The 24,380-nt window shown below is 29.8% G+C and overlaps 2 protein-coding genes across 6 annotated transcripts; both read left to right on the top strand.

Annotated features, from left to right (window-relative positions):
* The first annotated feature begins 1,252 nt into the window (after positions 1-1,252).
* LOC111036694 lies at positions 1,253-7,280 on the top strand. 2 transcript variants are annotated; one of them, XM_022318819.1, is made up of 3 exons: positions 1,253-1,423; positions 6,068-6,313; positions 6,923-7,280. In XM_022318819.1, the coding sequence occupies exons 1-3, from the start codon at positions 1,319-1,321 to the stop codon at positions 7,028-7,030; spliced, it is 459 nt and encodes a 152-aa protein (XP_022174511.1). In that variant the 5' UTR covers positions 1,253-1,318; the 3' UTR covers positions 7,031-7,280. The 2 variants fall into 2 exon arrangements, with proteins under 2 accessions (XP_022174511.1, XP_022174510.1); XM_022318818.1 differs by having other exon boundaries at positions 1,254-1,423; positions 6,068-6,316.
* Positions 7,281-9,373: 2,093 nt separating this feature from the next.
* Positions 9,374-24,043, top strand: LOC111036675 (annexin B9-like). Of its 4 annotated transcripts, none has more exons than XM_022318795.1 (9): positions 9,374-9,509; positions 13,557-13,613; positions 13,885-14,061; positions 16,734-16,938; positions 17,057-17,136; positions 18,091-18,163; positions 18,765-18,938; positions 19,156-19,337; positions 22,314-22,604. In XM_022318795.1, exons 2-9 carry the CDS (start codon positions 13,593-13,595, stop codon positions 22,365-22,367), a joined length of 966 nt encoding a protein of 321 aa, XP_022174487.1. In that variant the 5' UTR covers positions 9,374-9,509; positions 13,557-13,592; the 3' UTR covers positions 22,368-22,604. The 4 variants fall into 4 exon arrangements, with proteins under 4 accessions (XP_022174487.1, XP_022174486.1, XP_022174485.1 ...); XM_022318794.1 differs by lacking the exons at positions 9,374-9,509; positions 22,314-22,604 and adding exons at positions 13,342-13,470; positions 23,526-24,043; XM_022318793.1 differs by lacking the exon at positions 9,374-9,509 and adding an exon at positions 13,342-13,470.
* Positions 24,044-24,380: the final 337 nt, after the last annotated feature.

Below are 24,380 nucleotides of genomic sequence, written 5' to 3'. Positions count from 1 at the left end.
ATATTTCCTACAATTTGTGTTGAGTCCCGAACCCTAGTTATGACTGATAACCGGTCAATACGTGAAATTCTGTGATGTGCAATAAAACAGCTGTATAAGACAAGTATCGTCTGCTACAATGTCTATGGACTAATAATGCTATAAAATATCATAAATCATCAAGTCATTAGTCATGTGCCATTATCAATTGAAAGTTCGGAGAACAGATCAAATAGCCACGAATTTGACGACAGCATGCTGGATATCTACATCGTGCTTGTAAGTTGAAAGTTGACATTATTATAGTGTTTTCTATCTAATATTACCTACACACAACTTGCTGTCCAAACCCACAATGGGTGATATCAATTAATTATATTAATCACCTATTGCTATTAACATAAGTAACTATTATATTGTATATACACCCAACCTATCTACGTAGTATATATAGCGATTCTTTGCAAGTAAATATTTTGACGGCTCTTATGAACCACGCTTGCTGACGTGCGTCGTATCACATGTCTCGGTCGTTATCAACCATTCAGGGCCTCGATCATTATGCACGTGACGATAAGATTCTCGTCTGTTATAATATCATCCGTTCCAATCAAAATATTATATACATGTAACAATGTACAGGGTGTGCCTGGAACACCTGACGAATGAAGAAAACTGTAAAAACATTTATTTATATTAAGTGATGAGATTTATTCCTTACGATTTCTTGAAATCTCAATACTTTTGTTGAGTAAAGTTTATCCAATCAAAAAAACACTTAAAATTCAAAAAGTATAAACTTTTTGAAAATATTTATGATGAACATTTTTAAACAAGTATTATAATTAAGATATAAATATTTTTTCGAGAAGTTATTACTTTTCAAATTAACGAGACTCGCTGAAAAAAAATTGAAAAATTAAAAAATCATAAAAATAAAAACCACTTGACTTAGACGAATGTTTATAGAATCAGATGTTCTCTAAAAACCAGATTTACAAATGGGTTATTTTCAAATTTTCAAAAAAAATTTAAATCATATTCAATATTGTTTTGTGTTTTTGGCATATAAAAAATAAAAATGAAATATTGATCAGAATAAAAAACGAATTTCCTTTGTCAGGTCTTTCCGTTACACCCTGTGTAGGTATAATGTATGTACACGTTATTTAACGTTTACATAGAATATTTATATAAATATTGTAATCGATGCACGCACGCGGGTCCTGCATCGCCGGTATACTCTTTATCGCTTATTTACGTACACCCGACGAATATCGCGAAACCAAAGTGCGCGGTGCCTCCGTCAAAAGTCCCGGAACGTTCGTCCAGCGCAGACATGAGACCCGACAGTAGACTCAAACTGAAATCAGAATGCTTCGCCATCAACAGGTTGCAGCTGTTGGAATACGAATATCACACTGCACTCGACGACCTTAAAAAAGTGCGTAAACAATAACATAATATCACATACAATAATAATATAATTCATATTATACTTACACATCATAACGTCGTACGTTCCCATATTTTCGCCTAGCTCACTTATCTGCACACATATGTATGCTACGAGTTTAGTATTATTATAATAATGGAAGGCGTGCTCGACTTCAACAATACACCGTTACCTACGAGTGTTCTTTTCCCTACAAGTTTTATTTATATACCTACCTATAATTGGTTTTACGATAATAATTTTGAAAAAAAAAATACAATTCTTTTTAGGTATATCCCGGCGAAATAGATATCTTGTGTTTTTCGAACTACATAATAATAATATCACAGAATGTTCGTGACCGTTCTTTGATATAATTTACTATGACGTGCTGTATATTATTATATTTTCGGGTGGTCATAAATTATGGTTTGGTTGCAGTGTTTATAGTGATGTGATTGGTTAATATAAGTAAACAAAAAATTATTTTCTTATAGATATATTTTATATTTATACCCAGTAATTTGTCGTAATGGGTGGTTCTCTAATCAAACTGTCAATTTGTAATTTCAAATGTGAATTTGAATGATGGTCGAAAATGTTGAGTGGATTTAGTTCAAATTAAAAAAATACATCAGGTTACAACGCAATTTATGCTCCATTAACGAAACAATAACAAATGTATTTATTTTCTCCATAGAAAACAACTTAAAATCTACTGTACTCGTATTTATACTTACTCAGATCATGGAAAAATTATTTCTGTTTATTTATTTTTGTCCATTCGTACTAATACTGTAAGTTGATGCCAACTACCAGATCGCTATATAATTACCTAGGTATATTAATAAATGTTCATAGTGTACATTTTTTTTTATTAAAATGTGACATATTTCAATACAATTTTTAATTGTAGTTGTATTACTTCTTATAAATAAAATTGGTCTGATACAATTTACCAATTATAGGCATTAGGTAAGAACGGGTGTATAACATAATATACATTTTATATTTAATGTAATATAATTCAGTTTCTATATGTTTTTTTTTTATTATTAACGCTTACTATTCTCAAATTGGCTTTAATATTAAATTTACTTAAAATTGCATAATGCTAATGGAAGTTTCCGTGTTATTGGTTATAAAAGGTTATGAATTAAATGCCATGATTAAAAAAGAATCGTCGGTAGTAATATTAGTGGTGAATTCAATATAGATTGTAATGTATAAAATTCTAAAAATGATTTTAAAAAGTACATAGTGGTGTTTAGAACGCACCTACCATTGTAATTGCATTTAAATATTAATTTAATGTCAAAGTATGTAAGTCATCTATGAACTTATTTTTACAATATAGTTACTGCAACTTCAATTGTACATACATCATTGGAAATATATTGTTTAATATAATGATTCGATGCAAAATATTTATTTAAAAAAATGTATACTAATAAGTAATATTTCTAATAAGTATGCTAATATTTAGTTTTTCATTAAAAATATATTTTTCGACTATTTCTTATAGTTATAATATTTTTAATTATTCTATGAATAATACTTCAATATTTAAGTAAGAAAGGTACTTTTATCTTTCGTAATATTATAGTACTGTGTAAAAAATAAAAATGAAATCGAAAACTGGTTTCTATAAAATCCTCTAATTTAGTAATATCATAATTATTTTTATAATCAACAATACAATACTCATGATATCTAGGTAATATTGTGCTTTTGTATGGTTTTAAATAATATGAATTATTATGTTTTTTAACTTTAAAACGTATCTCACGTTACCTTTCAAAAGACGTTGTACCCGCATGTGTTGTCTTCGTCTTACCAACGCGTAATATATCAAAATGTAAGTCGAGCAGTTCCAAATTTGTGTTGTTATACTTGTTAGCTTAAAACTTTAGAGTGACTTGACTAAATTTAATATATTATCAAACTGAAAGGTAACATTATATGTGTTTTTTTTTGGTAAGTTTAACAATAGGCAAACTCACTGTTACATTGAAAACAAACGAAGTAAAAGGAGAACTGCTGAACTGTCACACTTGTAAGGCCAAGAGACATAGAACATATTCTGGCGAATTGCTAGGAACTGACCAAATTAACCCGAGTGATTTTTTTAAGTATCTATACAATTCAATTAGAATTACTAATAAAGCCACGTAGTAAGAAAACAGTTTTGATCATTACAACATTTTTTCAACAGTCATTATAATGTAATATTTTTGCTGTCGAAATTTCAGATTAAATGTGTACTGACACAATCTGACACGACTACATTTCACAGTGATGTGTATTTTATATTTTTGCAGAAAATATGTAACATTTGAAATACCCTGGTAGCTATAATAATTTTTCAATGGATAAGTACTCGCTTTGGGTGTGATGGATGTCGGAAAATAAAAAAAAATAATGCCTTAAATAAAACATGTGTAAACTATGTATTGTACAACTATTCTAATGTGATCGTTATCAGTGACGTGCTGAGGTAAAACCTGAGGGACAAAAGAGTTTAAAAAATGTATACAATGCATCATCTATTATTTTGTATACGCGTGTCGTTGAAACATCGATTAATATACTATAGACTAAAGTGATTGTGTCTACAGCTGCTGTGTATAATGCTGTTTATATAATATATATTAAATGTTTGTTTTTCGTCAATAATTACGATTACCGATGCCGATTACCGAATGTCTGGCAGCAATATGGACGGTGGAACTCTGGGCGAACTCGTTCGACGACGGAATTAAAATCCTAGTCTACACGCCACGAGCCACAACTATTAGCACAATAATTTATTAATACAATAAGCCTATTATACAGAGAGTTTTGCCATAGAGTTTCGCTACTTTTAAAATTTTGCTTATCACGAAAAATGTTTTAATCAATATGAAATCATTCGATACATTGTGCTATTATTATATTATTTAAATATGTTGCGTATTTTGTTATTTGCACCAAACACATATACAAGAGGGCCATTCGAGTTACCCCCCCCCTAGAGTATGAAATGTTGTACAAAAATATATTTGAATTGTATATTATAACTTTGAATTTGTAATTTGTATTGGTTATCACTTATGCATCATAACTTATGATAATGGTCTTTAACTCTCTATGACCCCCTCTATCTAAAAATGGTTTATTCTTGTGTTAGTGCACTTCATTGGAACTGATATGCCTACATTATAAGTCTTTTTTTAAATCAGTGGTTGTTTTTTTTTTGTATTAATTTTAGGCCATTTGTATTATATTGTTCTTTTGTTAGTTAAGATTGAACACTATGACACATTTTATGATAACTAAACAGACCGTGATAAAAAATCATAAATAAAAACAAAAGATAATTTTGATTGTAATTACTATTTGAAATTGTAAATTTTGTTTTGTATCAATAAAAAAAATCCAAACTAGCATTATTATTATTAAACATACAATATAGGTGCGTGATCGAACAAAACATATTTATTTGTTAAAGAAAAACTATTGTATTTTTTCAATGTCTGTTCATATTTTTCTAAAATGTTAAAAACATAAAAATAATTATTTTATTGAATCCATTATTCAGTATTAAATGTATTGACTTAAAGTTAAAAATGTATAAAAACAGAATAATTGTGTTGTTCTTACTCCCGTAAACAATAACATTTACTTATTTTATTTTAAGAAATTTGTTCTATACAAATACAAAATGTATTTATGTTTTAATAATTTTAGATGAACTTTATACCTATTTTGTGAGTTCTACCCAATAGCAATAAACCCAAATAACATTTTACTGTAAATATGGAAGCAATTAAATTATAAGGAATTTTGGTCATCCTATTCATTTTACTGAAAATAAAAACAAACAAATACAATTTATTCACCATATTATTATCGTTATAATTAATAGAGTTATAAATAAGTAATATTTATTCTTAAATCTATGGTCAATAATTAACTGTATTTCTCTAAGCAATCAAAAATATATGATTACAGTGCGTTTGAAAAGTTATATATGAATCTCAAATTATTGGTTATAGCAGAGATCAGATCATACACGATAACTCTCGTAAAAACTGAAAATAACAATAACCGACAATATTGATAATAATTTGTCTTATAAAAACAATACTATTATAGACTTATAGGTTCATTAGATTAACCTTTGAACATAATACATTTGTTAACATATCATGTGATTTCAAAAACAATCAATACGTTTGATATTACTACAAGAAGTATTTCCAAAACTGTCTGGTAATCGAGTTCCTCCTTTATTTATCATTATCGTTTGAATAAAATATTGTAAGTCTTGAATAAAGTACAATTTGTCATATTGCTTTGAACGGCCATTGATCACCAATAATTTTGGTTTTGGTTTGTTTGATCTATTTTACACAAAATCAACCGTAGGTATTTTCAATTCTTCTAAAATTATGTGAAAACAGTTTTTTTTTTTATTAACTGTTTAAGACATCAAAATAAATAATAATATGCAACTGAACGATTTATTTACACACTCACTTACACGGATTGGTGTACGATAAAAAAATAAATTATTTTATCCTAGTGAATATCGTATTGATTTATTGTATTGATTATCATAACAAAAAAAATAATATGACATATATTTACGGAGCAATTTCTTTGACGCAGGATCAAATATCCTTCAGTATTCTCTCCGACGTCTGCCTGCCGGTGTCGCTACTGATCCTCGTAGTAGTGTGGGGTTACCAATTGAACGCCATGACCATAGACACCGATAGTGGAGACAATCACACGATGTTACTCGTGTATGGCATCGGACTCATTGTGGTCTCGGGCACGGCTTGCGTTTACATAGCCATACGAATGGCAGTCATGCGACCAGAAGTCGAGGTGACCACGTTTCTCCAGGCAGAGGTAGTAGTATGTTATAATATTTTAAAATTAAAGAATTAAAGAAAATGTAGATCTATAGAAAAAATATCATTTTTAGGTGAAATAATTGGTTTTTTTTATTGTTTTACTATCATATTATTACACTAATGGGTCGTTAATACACACATTTTATAGGTAGTTTGATAACCATTATTATGTATTCATATTGTTTTAAACCGATGAATAGTTTGATATTACATCGGTAACGAAATAACGCGGGTTAAAGCTGTGCAGATAATTCTTCTAAAATGATAAATATGCTATGTCGGCAACAGCCAAAAAAAAAAAAAATACAAATTATATTTTGAATTTCATATTAGACCATTCTTATGGCTGAGCTTTTTTATGTGCTAATTGTACTTCCTATATTATGAATCACCAATAATGATGTCTATCAGACTATAGGTGTTATATTATTACATTGACGTTTTGATAAAATATCGAACTTAACAGATTCCTTTAAAGAATATGTAATTATTTAATCCTCATTATATTATAATTATAGTACTTATTAATTGGATTGAAGATGATTGCATTATTGTTTGTTTATTTTATGCTTATATTGAATATGTATTATACTTTAATTTTCAGATGAGGCCTTTACATTCTGAACAAAAACGATCTCAGTGTTTCTACTATCAGACTATTCCCGATATACACAGGACTGGTAAAAAACCAACCAACATTTTTATTGTGTAAAGTAGGTATATATCATATGAATATCTTGTTTGATGTGTTCATACTTAGTCATTTTGTATTTATATTAATATTATTTTAATAGAAACTATTACATATTATTTACTAAAAGTTATTGTAAGTAAGCTCAATTTTGTTATCCGTCTAATTATTTTATACTTGTATATTGTTTTATTTTATTTTATTCCGAAAGTTCGTAGTCCTTGTAAACTGATCAGTATTAATGCTGAACCTATGTGTATATAATATGTGACTTTCAGTTAGTTAATAGTTTTTTTTAATGTAGAAATAATATTGTACATATTATTTTATATTTATGTAAATAAAACATTGTGTTTAAATTAACAAATGTGATTTTTGTTCTACTTAACAACAACAATGAATACTGAGCGAATATTGATGTTATAATAATAACTGGTGTATAATATTAAGTATTATGATATTTTATTAAAATATATTGTATTGATATTTTATCTACGGCGGTTTGTATAGGCAATTTTAATGCATTCGTGTGTAGAACCAACTCCTTGCGATACATGGCGTGGATGCACGGCGCTTTCACTTGTGCCTTCTAATATAAATTAAAAATAATAATAATAAAATATTAAAAAATAATAATTACAATAATACCAAATATTGTGATAAATGATAATGGCATTATTATAATGTACTTATTATTCTTTTGTTTTTGACTACTTCTGTTGTTATTACATTACAATATTATAGATTTGACTTTTTTTAAGTGATAAACTAAGCAGATATAATGTCAAACCATCTGAATTCAAAAGAACACTGGGTATTTTTTAGAGAAAATGATTTATACTGAATATTATGTTTTACGGTTATTGGTATTATTGAAGGTATACTTAGTAAAATTCATTATTTTTACTATTATATACAACAGTGAACAGACGTACATAATATTATTTTTAAATTGTAAACATTGTATTGTAACTCATTATAACTATTAGTTTAAAGTCAATTTTCAATAAAGAAAAAACTATCATTGTTCTATATTATTTTCACACTGAATGAAATACAAAAAGGTCATTGTAGAAAAACAATTATTAAACTGTTCTTATTATTAGAGCTTCTTTTGTGTTATAAAATGATTATATTATATCTATTAAGGACAATACTCAATCGTACAATACGTACTATAAAACATATAATTTATACAGCGTATTGATTAATTAAGGTTAATACCTACAAAGTCAGGGCCACAAAATATAGAATATGTATATTATAGAAATAAAAAAAGAGTTAAAAACTACAATGTAGCACGACGAAATAAGTTCACCGAAATATTGATTTCAATAACTACAAAATCGTCGGTGAAGAATTTAGTATACTTCCTGAAGAATAATAATGATCCTAAGGTAATAGAAACTGTAAATGAAGCTAATAATTATGTTAGTAGAGAGCTGGATAATTGAAAAAAATATCAATCAGGTCTCCTAAGAGTTTATTCAACCAAATTAAACGATCACTTAGATGGAAAGATCACGGTTCCTGCCAGTGGCACCCAGACAAGTTCACAAGTACTGTACTTCATGTACTCAAGAGGGGGGGTGGGTGTAAATCACTCGTACCACAGGAAGTTTATTAATTTTATGTACACATTATAGTCTAAAGCAATTGATTTCCGTGAACTACAGTGATTAATAAGTGAGTATAATTCAGTAAATCGAGTTTAAGTGCACACACGAGTGCAGTAAGAATATAGTTTTTAAATTAAAAAAAAATATTGGATTGGGTGGGTAATTTTTTTTTAACTGCGTGTGCTCTCAAAATACCTCTGTGTGCCACTGATTTCAGCTTAAAGTGACACATCAATAACGCACGTGAATAATGACGTGGCAGACTAAACTCTCGAACATTTCCCGAAAAAATCGAAAAGCTACACCAGTCAAGCCATTTTTCGATTTCAATTTTAGAGAGATGTCTCATTATTTTCGTCAACGATTATAATATTATATATTAAAAAGCACCCTTCCCACACAGACACACACACACACACACACACACACACACACACACAGACACAAACACACACACACAGACACACACACACACACACACACATACACACACACACTCCCGCCGTTCTTGAAATCCAAAAATGACATACAATATATATGTTTACTCGTTCCATAAGCGTTCTAGATGTCGATATCGAGAACGATTACCATTGTGAAAACGTCAAAGACTTATCACGTATTATAAGTGTTCTACTTTTTAATCACACCGTATACCTAACCGCAGTTATACGGGACGGTCCGTGGTATGTTCTTGAACATACGAAAATAAAAATCGATCGACGAATGGCGACAGCGTTACGGCCTGTAAGCAGTCTGTCTGGCACCGTTGCGGACGAACGATCGCACAATACAATAATATTATTATTATTATAGTCTTATTCTGTTCGGCACAGTGTACACAAACGACGTGACCGAGTTGTTTCCGGGCTCTAATCCTACTGGTAAGTACACGAAAATATCTAAACAGTAATGTTAAAAAACGATGATAACATTTAAAATTTAAATATCTATTATTTTATTGTCTGTGAAAAGTTCGTTATATCAGCGATTTGTAATTAATATCGTTTCGTGTGATGCTGCTTTTACAGACCTTTTAAATGCCGTTCGTTTTTCGACTAATAATATAATGTTATTATAATATTTTGCCACAGCCGATTGAGGGTCACGGTCAGGGTTATGTTCGTAGCAATATAATAGTATTATCTTTTCGCGTGTACTTCTGTTGATCACGTCATTTTAATAATAATATGTAAATATATATTTACCTATTGCAGGCGGTGTAACACTTGTACGATTAGATTGACTCACTCTTATGTACACCAAACTCGAAACATAGGTAACATTTTTTTCTCAACCGTGTTGACCTTGAATGTGTAGGCAGATTGGTCATTGCCGCCTTACCGCTGTACTGCACTAACAAAAAAGAAGTACGATATCTTATCTTAAAAGATGTTAAAATGCACAGAAATTATAAAAAATCAATTTAATTTTTACGGTTTCGTGAAATGTGAAAATTGTGTCGCTTGTGTTTCTCTATGTACTTTTTAGGCAATTTTTGTTTTCGTTGAATTTTCAAAAATATACCTGACGAATGTTTTTAAATTGTACAATAATTTGTGAACTTTTCGATTGATATTACGTCTTATCTGAAAGCGATATTTCATTTTCAATTAGTGTAATAGCTCACCAAATTCAATGGGGTCGTTCATTTTTTAAATTAATTAGTACAACTTACACGTTATACATATGTATTTTAGACTGTAAAAAAGTTTCCACAGTGTTCGTGATTTTCATTAGATAATCAAAAAAAATATGCCAGAAAATCACTGTAGCCTGTAATATGGATGACGAACAAAAAAATGTTTAATGTAATTAATTTGTTTAGCTTTTCATTCTTTTAGTTTTTTTTTTTTTACTAAAAATATTTATCATTTAAATACTTTCATAAGCATTGCTATAACTGTTTCATATTCTATACAATTATACAAAGCAATGAAGTCTAAAGTTAATACAATATTGTACACCTCAGTATAATCATTTAAAAATTAAAAGTCTGATTTCATAACTATGTATTACGATATTGATCTATACTTTTAGGTATATTATAAGATACACGTCACACTTGGCAACGAGTACTTCAAACTTAATCAATAATTATTAATAATTATATAATAATAACTACTGACCTAAGACAATTTAAAAAAAACATAAAAATATATTATTTTGGATACCTGTTTAATAAATATTATATTGTTATGCTATATCTGGTTCGGGGTTTTCACGGTCATAAAAATAATATCTTTTTAAATACTCGCATAATTTTCTCGTCGTTGTGTTGGTGTTACGAAGCATATTTCGTACAGCTGGACCTACAGCTTCGTGTATTATACGAGTATGTGTCACTGGCTTATTTCCAAGGACAGCTATAATATTCTTCTTTTTTAGAACGAAATAATATAAATGAATACTCCCCACGCACGTCCAACCTTCAAGCTTAACATATAAGTTGCATACACAGTACACACATATTATAATTGTTCATTATTGAATGCAAAATCGTTTTTCATATCGTTTTAATGGGTGTTTGAAGAATGAATAATAATACAATTTCACTTTCGATTAATGAGTGCATAATAATTTGGTATAATCCTTCGTAGGTGTCGAAAAACATTGCATTTTGATGAATCATTGGTTTTTCAATATTATAATTGATTTATTTTAATGGAGTTATACATTTTGGAACTATTATTAAATCACTATAAGATACTAAAAAACACATAACCTTTTTTTTCTTGCAATTCATTGATAAAAGTATAGGACATAAGACTCATAGTATGACGAGTAAATAGGAGTGAACCTTTGTATGCGTTGAACTCGTGTACTTAACATCTTTAGCCAAATATTGTAGTAGGTATGTTAGAACATCAGACTAGTGTTGATGACGATGATGATCCAAACATATTTCTTCTATGATGCATATTATATATTTTATATTTATCAAAGTTTACAACTACAAATATATTAATAATATTATGTAATATTGAATTATTTATATGTCGGATCTATACTTCAGATAAGATTATACAGTAATATGTTAATCGTCAATGGGAATTTCATAATTGATTTGAGCTTATATGTCTTGTTGACCTAAATATGTATTTTGATAAAAAGATAAATACCTATAATTATTTGTATGACTAATTATTGACTATTGTTGGATACCTATAGAATTTAAATACCTATTTTAACGTTTTAAAGAAATACAGATGACTAACTTGTAAGCATAGGTAATACATCGCATATTTTAATTAATATTTACGAAGTTGTTATAAAAAGATAAACCGTATAAAAATGGTTTTAGAATGTTTAAAAATGGAGAAATGAGGCGATTAACATTCACTACCGCCATATTTTTTTTGACATATTCACCAGAAACACTTGGTTTTAACATTTGATTCCATGCAGAATAAATAAAATGTTGATGATTAATATTACCTGTAGGTTAAAAATTCTAACATTTTTAAAATGTATTGGTATGTCACATGACGTGTTTACTAGTCCCAAAGATTATTTTACTTTCATATACATAAATAAGTAGGATAAATATTTGTATAAATTCTGTAGTACATGCCGCAGTCAACAGTTGAGAATATAATCTGAATATTTCAAGATATTATTTTATTTGTGTACTTATGACATTTATGTTGTTCATTAGTTCATAACACATTTCAATTTTCATTAAACTTCTTTGAACTGATCAAACGCACTCTTTAACTCTAAAATTATCTAAAAAATGTGTGTAAATATATTTTTAGATAAGTAGGTAATAGTGAACACCTGACAAAAATAACAACTCATAGGGAACCATGTATAACATGTTTGAGCTTTTCGACCGAGTGAAAAATGTTTTATTGATATTTATAGAAATTATATAAATCGATAAATTTCATACTAATAATAATATGCTACTCGATATTTTTCATATACCTAAACGAAAATCGAGGAATCATAGATAATATTATAATGTTTCTATTGTTGATTTGCGTCTCTATGGCGATAAAAATTGGTTACGGTCAGAAAAAAAAATTGTATCCCGCCCAAAAACTGTGTCTACGTTAAACGACTTTCATGGATAAAATATAGTGATAAATTCTTTATTTTACCCTAAAGATATTTTCACCTAAAACTAATAATAAGTTACGTTTCTCTTGCGTGTCACGTTTGTGTTTCAAACTAATAAATAACAATGCGACAAACGTATTATAATGAATATATATATTATGACACTCGAAGAACACGACTCATCATTATGCGGCAAGTATATTGGCGGTGCGATATAATCTGAATATATCATTGTTGTGTTTGATTTTATTAGAGTTTCGAAAAACTGCACAAAAAAATACCTAATTCGTCGTTTAAATTAAACACTATTGTTGTTATCCGGGACATGCGAGCATTTTTTGAATTCCTATCAACTAAACGCACAATAACTCGTCCACAAACGAGCCCTCTGAATACAATAAACGCACACCGAACGAATCAATTAAAAATAAATTTGTGATTTAGGAACGCTCCTCTCAAATTGAAAAATAACCGCACGTATAACATGTACACGCCATATTATTATAACTATATGCACACAGAACCTTCGTATGGCAGATAGCGCGTATTATTATTATTATTATTATTGTAACTATTTCACGTCGGGAATGTGAGAGGGGAGGCGGCGCAATCGCCTGTGGCGAAATATCATCACGCTTATTTTTTTTTCTCTGTCGCTGCGATGACTCACGCTGAATTTTACGCCGACAGACGGCAAACATTATAATGCGCTCTCTCAGTTTGTGCCGGCCAGTCAACGGGTTAACTTTACGATAATTTAATATATCATATTATTATTATGTAGGTACCCCACGTATATCAAACCCATACAGTGTTATAGATTTTTATAGTCTTTATAATTAATTTTGTTTTTGTTTTGTTTTTAGAACTCCGTCGACCACTCCACATCACCCTATATCACCATGACTTACTACACAACTAGGGTGAGTTATCGAGTTATTATTGCCCGTATCACAACCACAGACGTATAATAAAATCTCTGCACCGAAAAAAAATTGCAAAGACAATATATAATCAGGAGCTCTACTCCGGACCTCACATAATATTTACATTCTTGATTTTGTAACGGTATTTTACTACTGCAGAAACCTCTGTTGAGCTTGGGATCCAAAAATATTCCCAGTCGCGATTGAGTTTGCGAATGAACTTTACTAACATTGTTATTTAACTTTTTTGTTTGTTTTCCTTGAGCAGTGCACTCCCACGGTCCGTCCGGCAGCTGATTTCGATGCCGAAGCCGACGCCGCAGTACTTAGGACTGCCATGAAGGGATTCGGTACTGACGAGCAAGCCATCATCGACGTGTTGGCCAGACGGTCCAACACTCAGAGACAGGAGATCAAAGAAGCTTTCAAGACACTCTATGGAAAGGTATAGTAAAAAAGATTATAATATACTGAAGACATAATAACATGGATACCCTCCCTTTCTCTCTATCTACATGATATATATATATATATTATAACGAGAATGCAACAAAGAGAGAGTGTCGAGATGCTGCGTGGTTTACTCATTTTTGGAGAAAGTCTGAGACTTCTCGTAAAATTACGTTTACTTATATTTATCATCATTCATCGTACGATGTTGAGCATTATGATACTATCATGTGGGCCATCCAAAAATAAATATTTCGGACCCTGATGGTTTTGCGTGCACAGGCACAGTTTTTACGATCGATCGGATATAGCTATAACAGCGGTTGGTTTGACCTTAGAGATTTAACAAAAAAAAAAAGAACACATAATAAACACTATACCATTATACTGTTAATAATAATATATAACTCGGTACACACAATGAACGATGATAATTATTACTTGTTTTAATAGAAGCACACTATAGCAGCCGAGGTGCCTATAGCACTTCAGCTTATTAATACTTATATTGGTTTGTTGCGTGTTTTGCGATAATGGGAGTCGTCGGTTACTGGGTTGACTTTCGTTTAATGTAGGAGTGCACGGCCTAAAATAATAAATGAACCTAGGTATACTCACCTACATTATCTCTCTCTCTCTCTCTATATATACATATAGATGTATTACGTTTATGTTTTATGCTATACCGTGTAAAGTTATAATCGTACAGTATATAGAATACTGTATGATATTGTTATACTTCAATATTTGTGTACACTTTTAAGAGGATGGATAAAAAATGAATTTGATCAAATCACCAAATTCCAATGTTTGCATTTCAAATATTTTATTATTCATAGTTTATCGAAGATAACGCATTTAATATTGTATTATCGTGTAGGTACTTTTATATTCTGACGTGTACCACTCTTTTGTTTGACGATAATATTTGTTGCTATACCTATTGTCGTTTTATTGGTTTATCGCCATCATGTCCCTACCTACACAATAAATATTTTTAGGTACGCGAGAAATCGGTTGCAGTGGGATATCGGTATTACCTATAGCGACATTTTAAATAACAGTATTGCCTTCCGTGATAGTTAATGTTTGAATTGGTGTGATGGGAGAGGGGCAGGGTGGCGGAGTTCCTCTTCTTCTTTTTAAACATATTTTAGCATACACCTTTTATTTATATTCCAATCAATAAGATATTTAAATCGTCAGGTACGCACACTATTTTAAACTTAAGCGTTTAGATAATATGATATTCTTTTTCACTTTTATTAGTAAAAATGTATAGATTACATAACACATTTTGATCACATACTACGTATACCAACTATATTAACAATAATATGTGCATAAGCATGTGTTATATTTTCTTTTTGAATCTGAATTACAAATGGAGCTAAATATATTTTAGTTATTATTTTTCTGATAATGGAAACCATTGATTCAATGGGTTTACTATTGAAAACGATAATTAACAAAACATTTGATTGCTCTATATTTTATAATATATTAGTGTCCCGTAAACAAATTACAAACTAAATAGTGACTAATTTACCTTAATTTTATTGACAACATTCAATTTGATACAGTTCTGGCTCAATAACTACTATATTAGGGACTTATTATTTTCGATGTTGAAACAGTGATATATCTTGATACATCTAGTTGATGTATTTGGTTATTAAATAAACTCATCAGATATAATACTTCCTTTATTTATTTTTTTAATTAACACATGATATATATTATTCGATACTTTCAATTTAAAAAAATATTTTATTGCAATATAGTATCAGATAAACATAATATAATTTATAATTAGTGATTTATATTTTATTGTTATTTAACGTGGTACACATTTTATGCAAAACAATTGTATAAGATATAATTGAGAATGCTGTCTATAATTAAAACAGCATAGTACAGTTATATTTTTGATTGATAATATGTACATTTATACAAATACTATATGGTGATTATATAGCATTATTAATATTGAACTTAAGTTAAAGTCCGTTTAATCAGAAGTTCGGATAACTGTTACAATTATATTACTCATTAATGAATCACTAGTATTAAGTTAAAATTATCCTAAATTAAACAATTAATGATCAAACCAATATTATTATTTTTGTTACACGCGTTATAGACTTTGAAGTTGAAATTATAATATTGTAAATATATGATGACCATACTGCAGCACATTATGGATAAAAGAAAATAATATTTTAATTTTAATTTATTTTTCATCAAATATTCGTTAAGTAGATAATATCTTAGATTGAAATGCGTTGGCATATTGTAATATATATTATGTCATAATTAAATAGTTTACAAAGAAAGATAAACGCTTATTTTCCAACAAAATTAGGTATATTGCATTTTTAATTAAATTTTTTTTAGAGTACCTACCTATTTTGTATTCAGTATAATATTATCTACGCTATGGTATAGCATACAATAATTTCTATTGTTTTTCGCAATGATGAGGATTATTTTTACCACATAATATAGTCTCAACCCGTTCGTTCAAGAACGCATCGTACATAATGCATCATTTATATATAATATATTATAGTATAATAATATCTCCGTGTACAATATCGTAACTGTGTCAAGGGAAAGTGTTTAAAAAATAATTATTATGTACGTGTATGCTTTTTGTCTGTGCAGGATTTAATTGACGATCTGAAGAGCGAACTCGGTGGGAACTTCGAGAACGCCATTGTCGCTCTGATGACCCCGCTTCCGGAGTTTTACGCCAAGGAGTTGAAAGACGCCATCAGTGGCGTGGGCACGGACGAAGAAGCCATTGCCGAAATTTTGGGCACACTCAGCAATTTTGGTGTCAGGACCATATCCTCTGTCTACGAAAAACGTAATAATAATAATATATTATAACAGTGGACCTATATACTCATATCGAGCCGATGATCAGTATAATATAATACAGTCCGAACGCACAGCATTTCGTATTTATTCATATCGTTTTACAGAATACGGAAACTCGTTGGAAGATGATTTGAAATCCGATACTTCTGGATCTTTCCAGAGATTGTTGGTGTCTCTGTGCTGTGTAAGTAAAAATCTTAACAATATGTATATACCCAGGTGTATTAGACATCGATAAAAACCATTTTTGTAAAACCAACTAAATAATAACGTTCGATATAATGTTATCTTCAGTGCACACAATGCAACAGACTGATGTCTACAATATAATATCAATATTACGTCTATTCAGTGTTCATTTTAATATAACGCTTCAGTGTAGACTACCATTTTATAAATTGTTTTGAAAAAAATGTGTGATGGTGGGATCAAATTTATACCGAAAACTATAAATTAGTATTCGAGTGTACAAATAAATTAGGCCCTAATTTTTAGAGTATAAAATTCGACGCAATTTCATAATTAACTTAACATTTGATAACCGATATACACAGTGTAACTGGATAGTGACAGAATTTATAAAAGTTCCGGTTAAATTGGTATTTTACATAAAGCCTTATAGGTATCTGACCGGTTTGATTTGGTTAGAGACACAGAGTACCTATGAAGTTCTTAGATGGCTATGAATTTCATATAATATCACCTTTTGTAATTTTTTATATCTAACCTATTATACCGAGTATTACCATTGAATACATCTTGTACAATATTATACTCCATGGTATTACCATTCGACAATCAAACATAATATCGTCTGTATAGTTATACCGTTATACGGATATATGCAAAACGATTGGACATTATGGCAACGAATATATTATTTATATATTGGTGTTAAGAGCTATACTGCACAATTCTAATGTGGTTTGGTCAACTGGAAAGGATAGCAATATCGATCAGTGATCATGGCATCATGGGTAACGTCTTGATAGATAGTCAATACATGTGTATTTGATGATTACGTGTAAAACAACGATAGAGATATTTTATAATTTTCACCATAGTATGATATTCGCTCTTCGAATGATAATGTGGTCACAATATTATATTATGCGATCATTAAAATGTTACGTTTCAGGCCAATCGCGATGAAGACGTGGAAGTCGATCGCAGCGCTGCGGTTGCGGACGCTCAGGCTCTTATCGACGCGGGTATGTAATCCTATTTTCGATCTTTTAAAATTACTAATAATAATGAAAGCAAAATGAATGAATGATTGGAATCGATAAAGCGTCAGTGACCCGGTGACGATCTTACCAATTATTATTTATTAATATTACTATACTATGTAGATGTTAAATAATATATTTACTTATATTTATGAACATACTGGATTAATATATATAGGAATATACTTGGGACTATACTAAAACGAATGATAAAACTCACTAGGTGTGTACAAACAAGTTAAATACAAAGTCGCTCAAATGGCCCATGCTTTAGGCACTCACCAAATTTTAGGTCATCCGCCCAAATTAATGACACTCTACCAAGTACATTGCTTGTTAGTATGGGTTATACGAATTAATTACTATACATGTGATTATCATCTTTAACATAATTTATAACTTATAAGTATATGTTTGTACACAGTATATAATTGATGATCTACCGTTGCATGTACATAAGTAAATAGTAACCTAAATAAAAAAAACATATGTACAACCCTGTATATGTGTGTTAAATAATCATCGTGTGTACTTAGCTGTAAGTTTGTGTACAATAAATCAACATATCGTTTATATTTTTCAGGCGAAGCTCATTGGGGCACGGACGAGTCGACCTTCAATTCTATTCTGGCCACTCGTTCCTATCCACAGCTGAGAGCCATTTTCGAAGAGTACGAGAACCTCACTGGCAAGGATATCGTAGAGACCATCAAGAACGAAACTTCCGGCGCTCTGGAACACGGTTTTTTGACCATCGGTGAGTGTTTCCTCTCCCCCCTCTCGAATAAGCCACTACAATAAGAAATATAACTATAAGTATTTATAAATATACACACATGATAACCATTATGTCGGTATCTGGTCACTTCGAAGTTTTCTCAGTCTTATATAACTTGAATACGTATCCGTTATTTTAACGGCGAATTAAAATGTTGTCACAAAAAATGAACACGATATGATTATATTATGTACAGTGAAAAGTGCCAAGAAGAAGAGCGACTACTACGCCGACCAGCTGGAAGCCTCAATGGCGGGCTTCGGCACCAGCGACCGTCAGTTGATCAGAATCATCGTTGGCAGATCTGAAATCGATTTGGGAGACATCAAACAGTCCTACGAGACCATTTACGGTACTCCGTTGGCCGACAGAATCGCCGTAAGTCACCATAGTATAATATACGATAATGTAATAAAATAAATAATATCATTATACAATATGACATATCATATATTATTGTACACACGTATACATATAGGTATGTGTTCTAATCATGAACTAAGATATACCTCAATGGCTCAATGTACCTTAATTCGTGGTTACAGTTTATACCATATTCGCATATACTATATACACGCTCTTATAAAATATAGCTAACAAACGGTGCCTAGGGTACGCCTGGTGATAATATATAATATTATATTGTAAATTTTCATTTATAATAATATTATATTATAAACTATAATTTATCATATATTTTATTATGCACTTGCTATTTCTGTAAAACGTTACAATATTCACAAGTATATAAGTAGCTCGGCACGACGTCTCGATCGGCCACTGCAGTTGTCTATTATTAAAACGCACGAATTATTACGGACGTCCGTAACTGTACATGACCGACTATAATACGATTTTGTTTTAGTCGTGACATAATATTATTACCTGTTGATTATTGTATTTCATTGTTCATGGGATCACATCGTATCATAGGATAACGACCTTTTTTTTGTGTTGAACGTGTCAATAACGAAATGATGATATTATTCTATACAATTTGTAAGTGCATGTTCTGAGGTTTAGATATTAACTTGAAATCCACTAGAATCTGTTCACGTTTGACGGAGAGGGACAACGGATAATAATTTCCCCTAACGCCAATATCATAATATTTAATACGTTTATACACGTCTTTGGAAAGACAATTCAGTGGGAATATAATTTTTATTTGACAAAATGTCACTATTCGTGTAATGCAGTGCGCAGTTCAGTAATCGATTCGTACGCATAATTCAATAAAATATATATTTTGACATTTTGTCGGTAATCTAAATAGAAAGGCTACCCCATTACGTTCGGTTTAAAAGACAATAATATGTTTTTACATTTTACCTGTTAAAATCATTTTTACCATTGAACAACCTCAACACACATCAATGTAGTATAATTTAAGCGAATAACAAGCGACAGAGCTCTATAATATGTGTATATAACATGATAGAGCAGAGCTATTCAATTTTGTAATTATCCATAACTGTAGTGTCAGTTACACCGCTAGCATTGGCGTCCCAATTAGCGAACGAATAAACCAAAAACGGTGTTAACTAACCGGTAACCACCTGTATATAGGATGCGTTTCAACACAGAGAAACTACAAATACCGACGGTTTTTTTTTAGATCGAGTTTTTATAGGTATATTACACAATACCTATTATACACCATGACAGTGAAATTCCGTTTTGTTGGTTTAAATCGTATTAAATGTTTAAATAGACAACTGCAGTGCGCCATCATGATATTTCCAAGTTTATGAAGACAGGACTCGCATAACATATGTTAGGCATAATATTAAAATATAGACATCACGTAGGCATAATATAATAATATGACATACCTACACCCGATCTATAACATCGCGCATAACCCATTTCCCGTGATTGTAATGAATCTTTAACTAACATAATATAGTATACAAATTGTATTATTTTTATCATTGTGCAACAATATTTATGTACATGATATATTTTTATTTATTGTTACGAGTATAATTTGATGAACGCAAACGCACGCGATCGGATACCTATAGTTGTTTTACATTGTTCAAAGGGGGTGTGGCGGCAAATTACAGTCATGTACCAATACATTGTTGCGCAACAATATAATAATATGATATTGTATATATAAATGCAATACCAATATTTGTGCTGTATCGTGCATCGGCTAATGAGGTTTTGTTTTAGGGCGACACCTCTGGGGATTACAAGCGTCTGTTATTGGCTCTCGTGCTCTAATAAAGCTTAGAAATGCATGAGGAAAGGCACTTCAGTTCTTGCTTTATACCTGTACCGACTTTTAATTTCATGTAAATAATAAACTATTTAAACTATCAGTTTTTTTTTATCATTATTTTTATTATTATTTATACTGAAAATAATATTATATTTGTTTTATTTGCAATAGTATTTATTTATTTTTGTTTTTTTTTATTAAAGTCTATGAACGCACAAATTAGATATTGTGGCCTATAATAATATATACTTTTATATTTGTGTTTATTTAATGTATTAGTTCTCAAAAACACTTGTAACCGATATTGTGAAAAACACAGAAACACAAACACAAACATAATAGCGCGCAACACTATTCCTTTATTATAATACTCATTATATTATTAGTCAATAATAGTCGTCTTCGACTATAGGTGAGTTCATGCACAATCAAAGGTTTTTCTTTAAAAAAGACTTTTCGTGCAGGATATTACGGGATAAAAGAAAAAAACTAAAATTTTTTTTTCATTTTTCAAATTTTAATGTCTTAAGAGTTGCCTATACGAACCCCTCAAAAATCCTGCACGCCGAGGACCTCCATTATACTCGTTTTATTTTTTTGATGGAACAAAATATATGGACCAATAATACAATAAACGGTGAGTTCACGGCACGGAAAATTCTCAGTTTGGAGCTGAGATTTGAATACTTTAATTTGGTGGAGAAATATTCATTAAAATTTGGTCGATCTAATTTTTATGTTTTCATTCCACATCGAAATCGTATTGGTAAATTGTGTTTTGTTACATCTTACCTAATGGCAAATACAATGTCATATATACACTAATGTATTCTAATATAATATGGTACACAACCTGCAAACCAGATGGTAACAATAATACCTAATAACACGGGAAGTTTCTAACATCACTAATATTATTCCTTTATTGTATGGGTGAGAAAAGTTGATACAATCACGTACTGTAATAATAGTTATTTGTACCTGTCATCGCCGGAATAAAATAAAATAGGTATTGTGGGCAATGATAACCAATGTATAAGTGTATTTAACCGTATAAGAAGACCATGTTAACATTGAACAAAAATGTCGGTTTTTTCGTACTTATATAATTTATCTGTTCCCAGAGCGATTGTGGTTCAGATTACAAAAATTTGCTTATCACACTTGTGTCGCAATAATGCTTTTAAAAGGGCTCTTTCATTGCACCGTCGCTGTGGACGCGCACAGATTACTCTACTGACTATAGTACTACTACAACAACAACTGCAACTACTACTATATACTACGTCCTGAAGTAGATATTTCACCAAATGTGTCTTAAATTGTGTTTCAATACACATACGCAATGTAATAGATAACAGTATTTTTTTTTTAAATTTATATTAATAATAAATGTCTATTGTTAAAGTTTCGCATACAGTTGTTATTAAAAATTTGATTTGACCGCAGAGAGAGGGAATATATTCACTTGTAGGATTCTATAAACTTTACGATATATTATGCTTTATATTTTATATAAATGTACTAACATATATTATAATATACAGTTATATCGTTACAAGTGCATTATTATTCAGAAATATTTTCCTAATTATTATTATTATATGAATTTTATTAATATGTATAACATTATCTTTAAATAAACTATTTTTTTCTTGCGTTAACTAGTATCGGCTTGTTTATTTTTATTTTTGTATATTATAAGTATGCAGGGTGATATTACCTTCAACCCGAGTAAATTGTTGCACGTTAAGAACTATCAATTCACATTATATTTTATTATGTAATATTCTTACGGGTGGTACGAGGTGCACATTCTTACATGTATGAAAAACGCTAATAAAATTAGGCATATTTATTTTGATAACTGCGTACCTAGATGGCTAAACAACTTTATAGATTAGATTGGATAATTAAGTTGTTTTCAAATCAGATGCAGCATACGACGCGACGGAGAGAAATGATAACATTTTGATGTAAAGGGTGCCCAAACGTTCACCACCCAGTCAAACTCCATCATAAGTTATAACATTCTATTAGTAATTATTATTCATAGTATGCAATGCTATAGACTGCTGGAATTGAATGCGGGGGGGGGGCACTATGGTAAAATTACATTGAGTTAATATTAATTTAATTTTTTTTATTTCGCTTCAATATTGCGAATGCATATACATAATAAGTAGGACATAATGAAGAATCCATGGTTTTTACGAGAATCTATTAAAGGTTATTAATGAAACAGAAAAATAAAATTAGGATAAAAGATAATGTTATTATAACGTAACATAATCAATCGTTAATCGTTAATCGTAAACAGCAATTTTTTTTTTTAGGGCGATTGCGGAGCAGAATGTAAAAGTCTTTTGAGGACCATCGTTGATCAATAATGATAATTATTTATATATGTACCTAATATTTTATTACAAAATATAACGATTCCTTAATATTATGGCATATTATATACCTAATTAGTAATTAGTAATTATGTTATTCAATGCAAATGCTTTTTATAATCTTTTATACTCTTTAGCTATGATGCGTATTATTATACCTATTGTTTTTATCAGTTTACTCATTATGTTTATATCTATATTTTTTTATACTATTTTATTTTTGAACAATTTATTGCTAGTATGAGGACAATGCACACTATAGTTAATTGGCCCACCAACATTATGTTATAATTTTATTTATATGTTAATTATTTATTAAGTAGTTATTAAACATTTATATTAAAAAAATATGATTTATTGGCAATACAAATTATTAGTAACTTCTAAACTACTACTACGAATGTAAAACTTTTTTTTTTATATACCTATTTGAATATTATAAATCGTTTATGAGCATATATATGCAAAATTGATTTCGTTACAGATTATTTAATGGTCCCTCTTATTTTTAAGAGTTTTTAATAGTATGAAAAAACACCTTTAATGTGAAAAACTATATCAGGCATATTACCAGCGATTATTCGTCCCATGAACATATGCAATTGACTATCCACCTGTCCTATCTGAGGTCAAAAAAAGGTAATATTTTAAACACAGTTAATTGAGTTGTTTTGGCCAAGTATAAAATAGGCCTAAATTATATACAATCATAATAACTAGGTAGGTTAAGTATTTTATTTTCTGTAATCAATGGCAACAATAGGTATATAAATAAAAATAAAACAATGATACTTT

The sequence above is a fragment of the Myzus persicae genome, unplaced genomic scaffold (assembly GCF_001856785.1).
Source record: "Myzus persicae strain clone G006 unplaced genomic scaffold, MPER_G0061.0, whole genome shotgun sequence".
NCBI classification, from domain to species: domain Eukaryota; kingdom Metazoa; phylum Arthropoda; class Insecta; order Hemiptera; family Aphididae; genus Myzus; species Myzus persicae.
This window is presented reverse-complemented; position numbering and strand designations above follow the sequence as displayed.

Excerpts from the sequence above, each read along its gene's own strand:
- LOC111036694 (XM_022318818.1), top strand. The coding sequence starts at position 1,319 with ATGAGACCCGACAGTAGACTCAAACTGAAATCAGAATGCTTCGCCATC. Across the intron at positions 1,424-6,067 it reads CACTCGACGACCTTAAAAAA|GATCAAATATCCTTCAGTAT; the intron begins GTGCGTAAACAA and ends TCTTTGACGCAG. Across the intron at positions 6,317-6,922 it reads CGTTTCTCCAGGCAGAGGTA|ATGAGGCCTTTACATTCTGA; the intron begins GTAGTATGTTAT and ends TTTAATTTTCAG.
- LOC111036675 (XM_022318794.1), top strand. The coding sequence starts at position 13,593 with ATGACTTACTACACAACTAGG. Across the intron at positions 14,062-16,733 it reads TCAAGACACTCTATGGAAAG|GATTTAATTGACGATCTGAA; the intron begins GTATAGTAAAAA and ends TTGTCTGTGCAG. Across the intron at positions 18,939-19,155 it reads ACACGGTTTTTTGACCATCG|TGAAAAGTGCCAAGAAGAAG; the intron begins GTGAGTGTTTCC and ends TATTATGTACAG.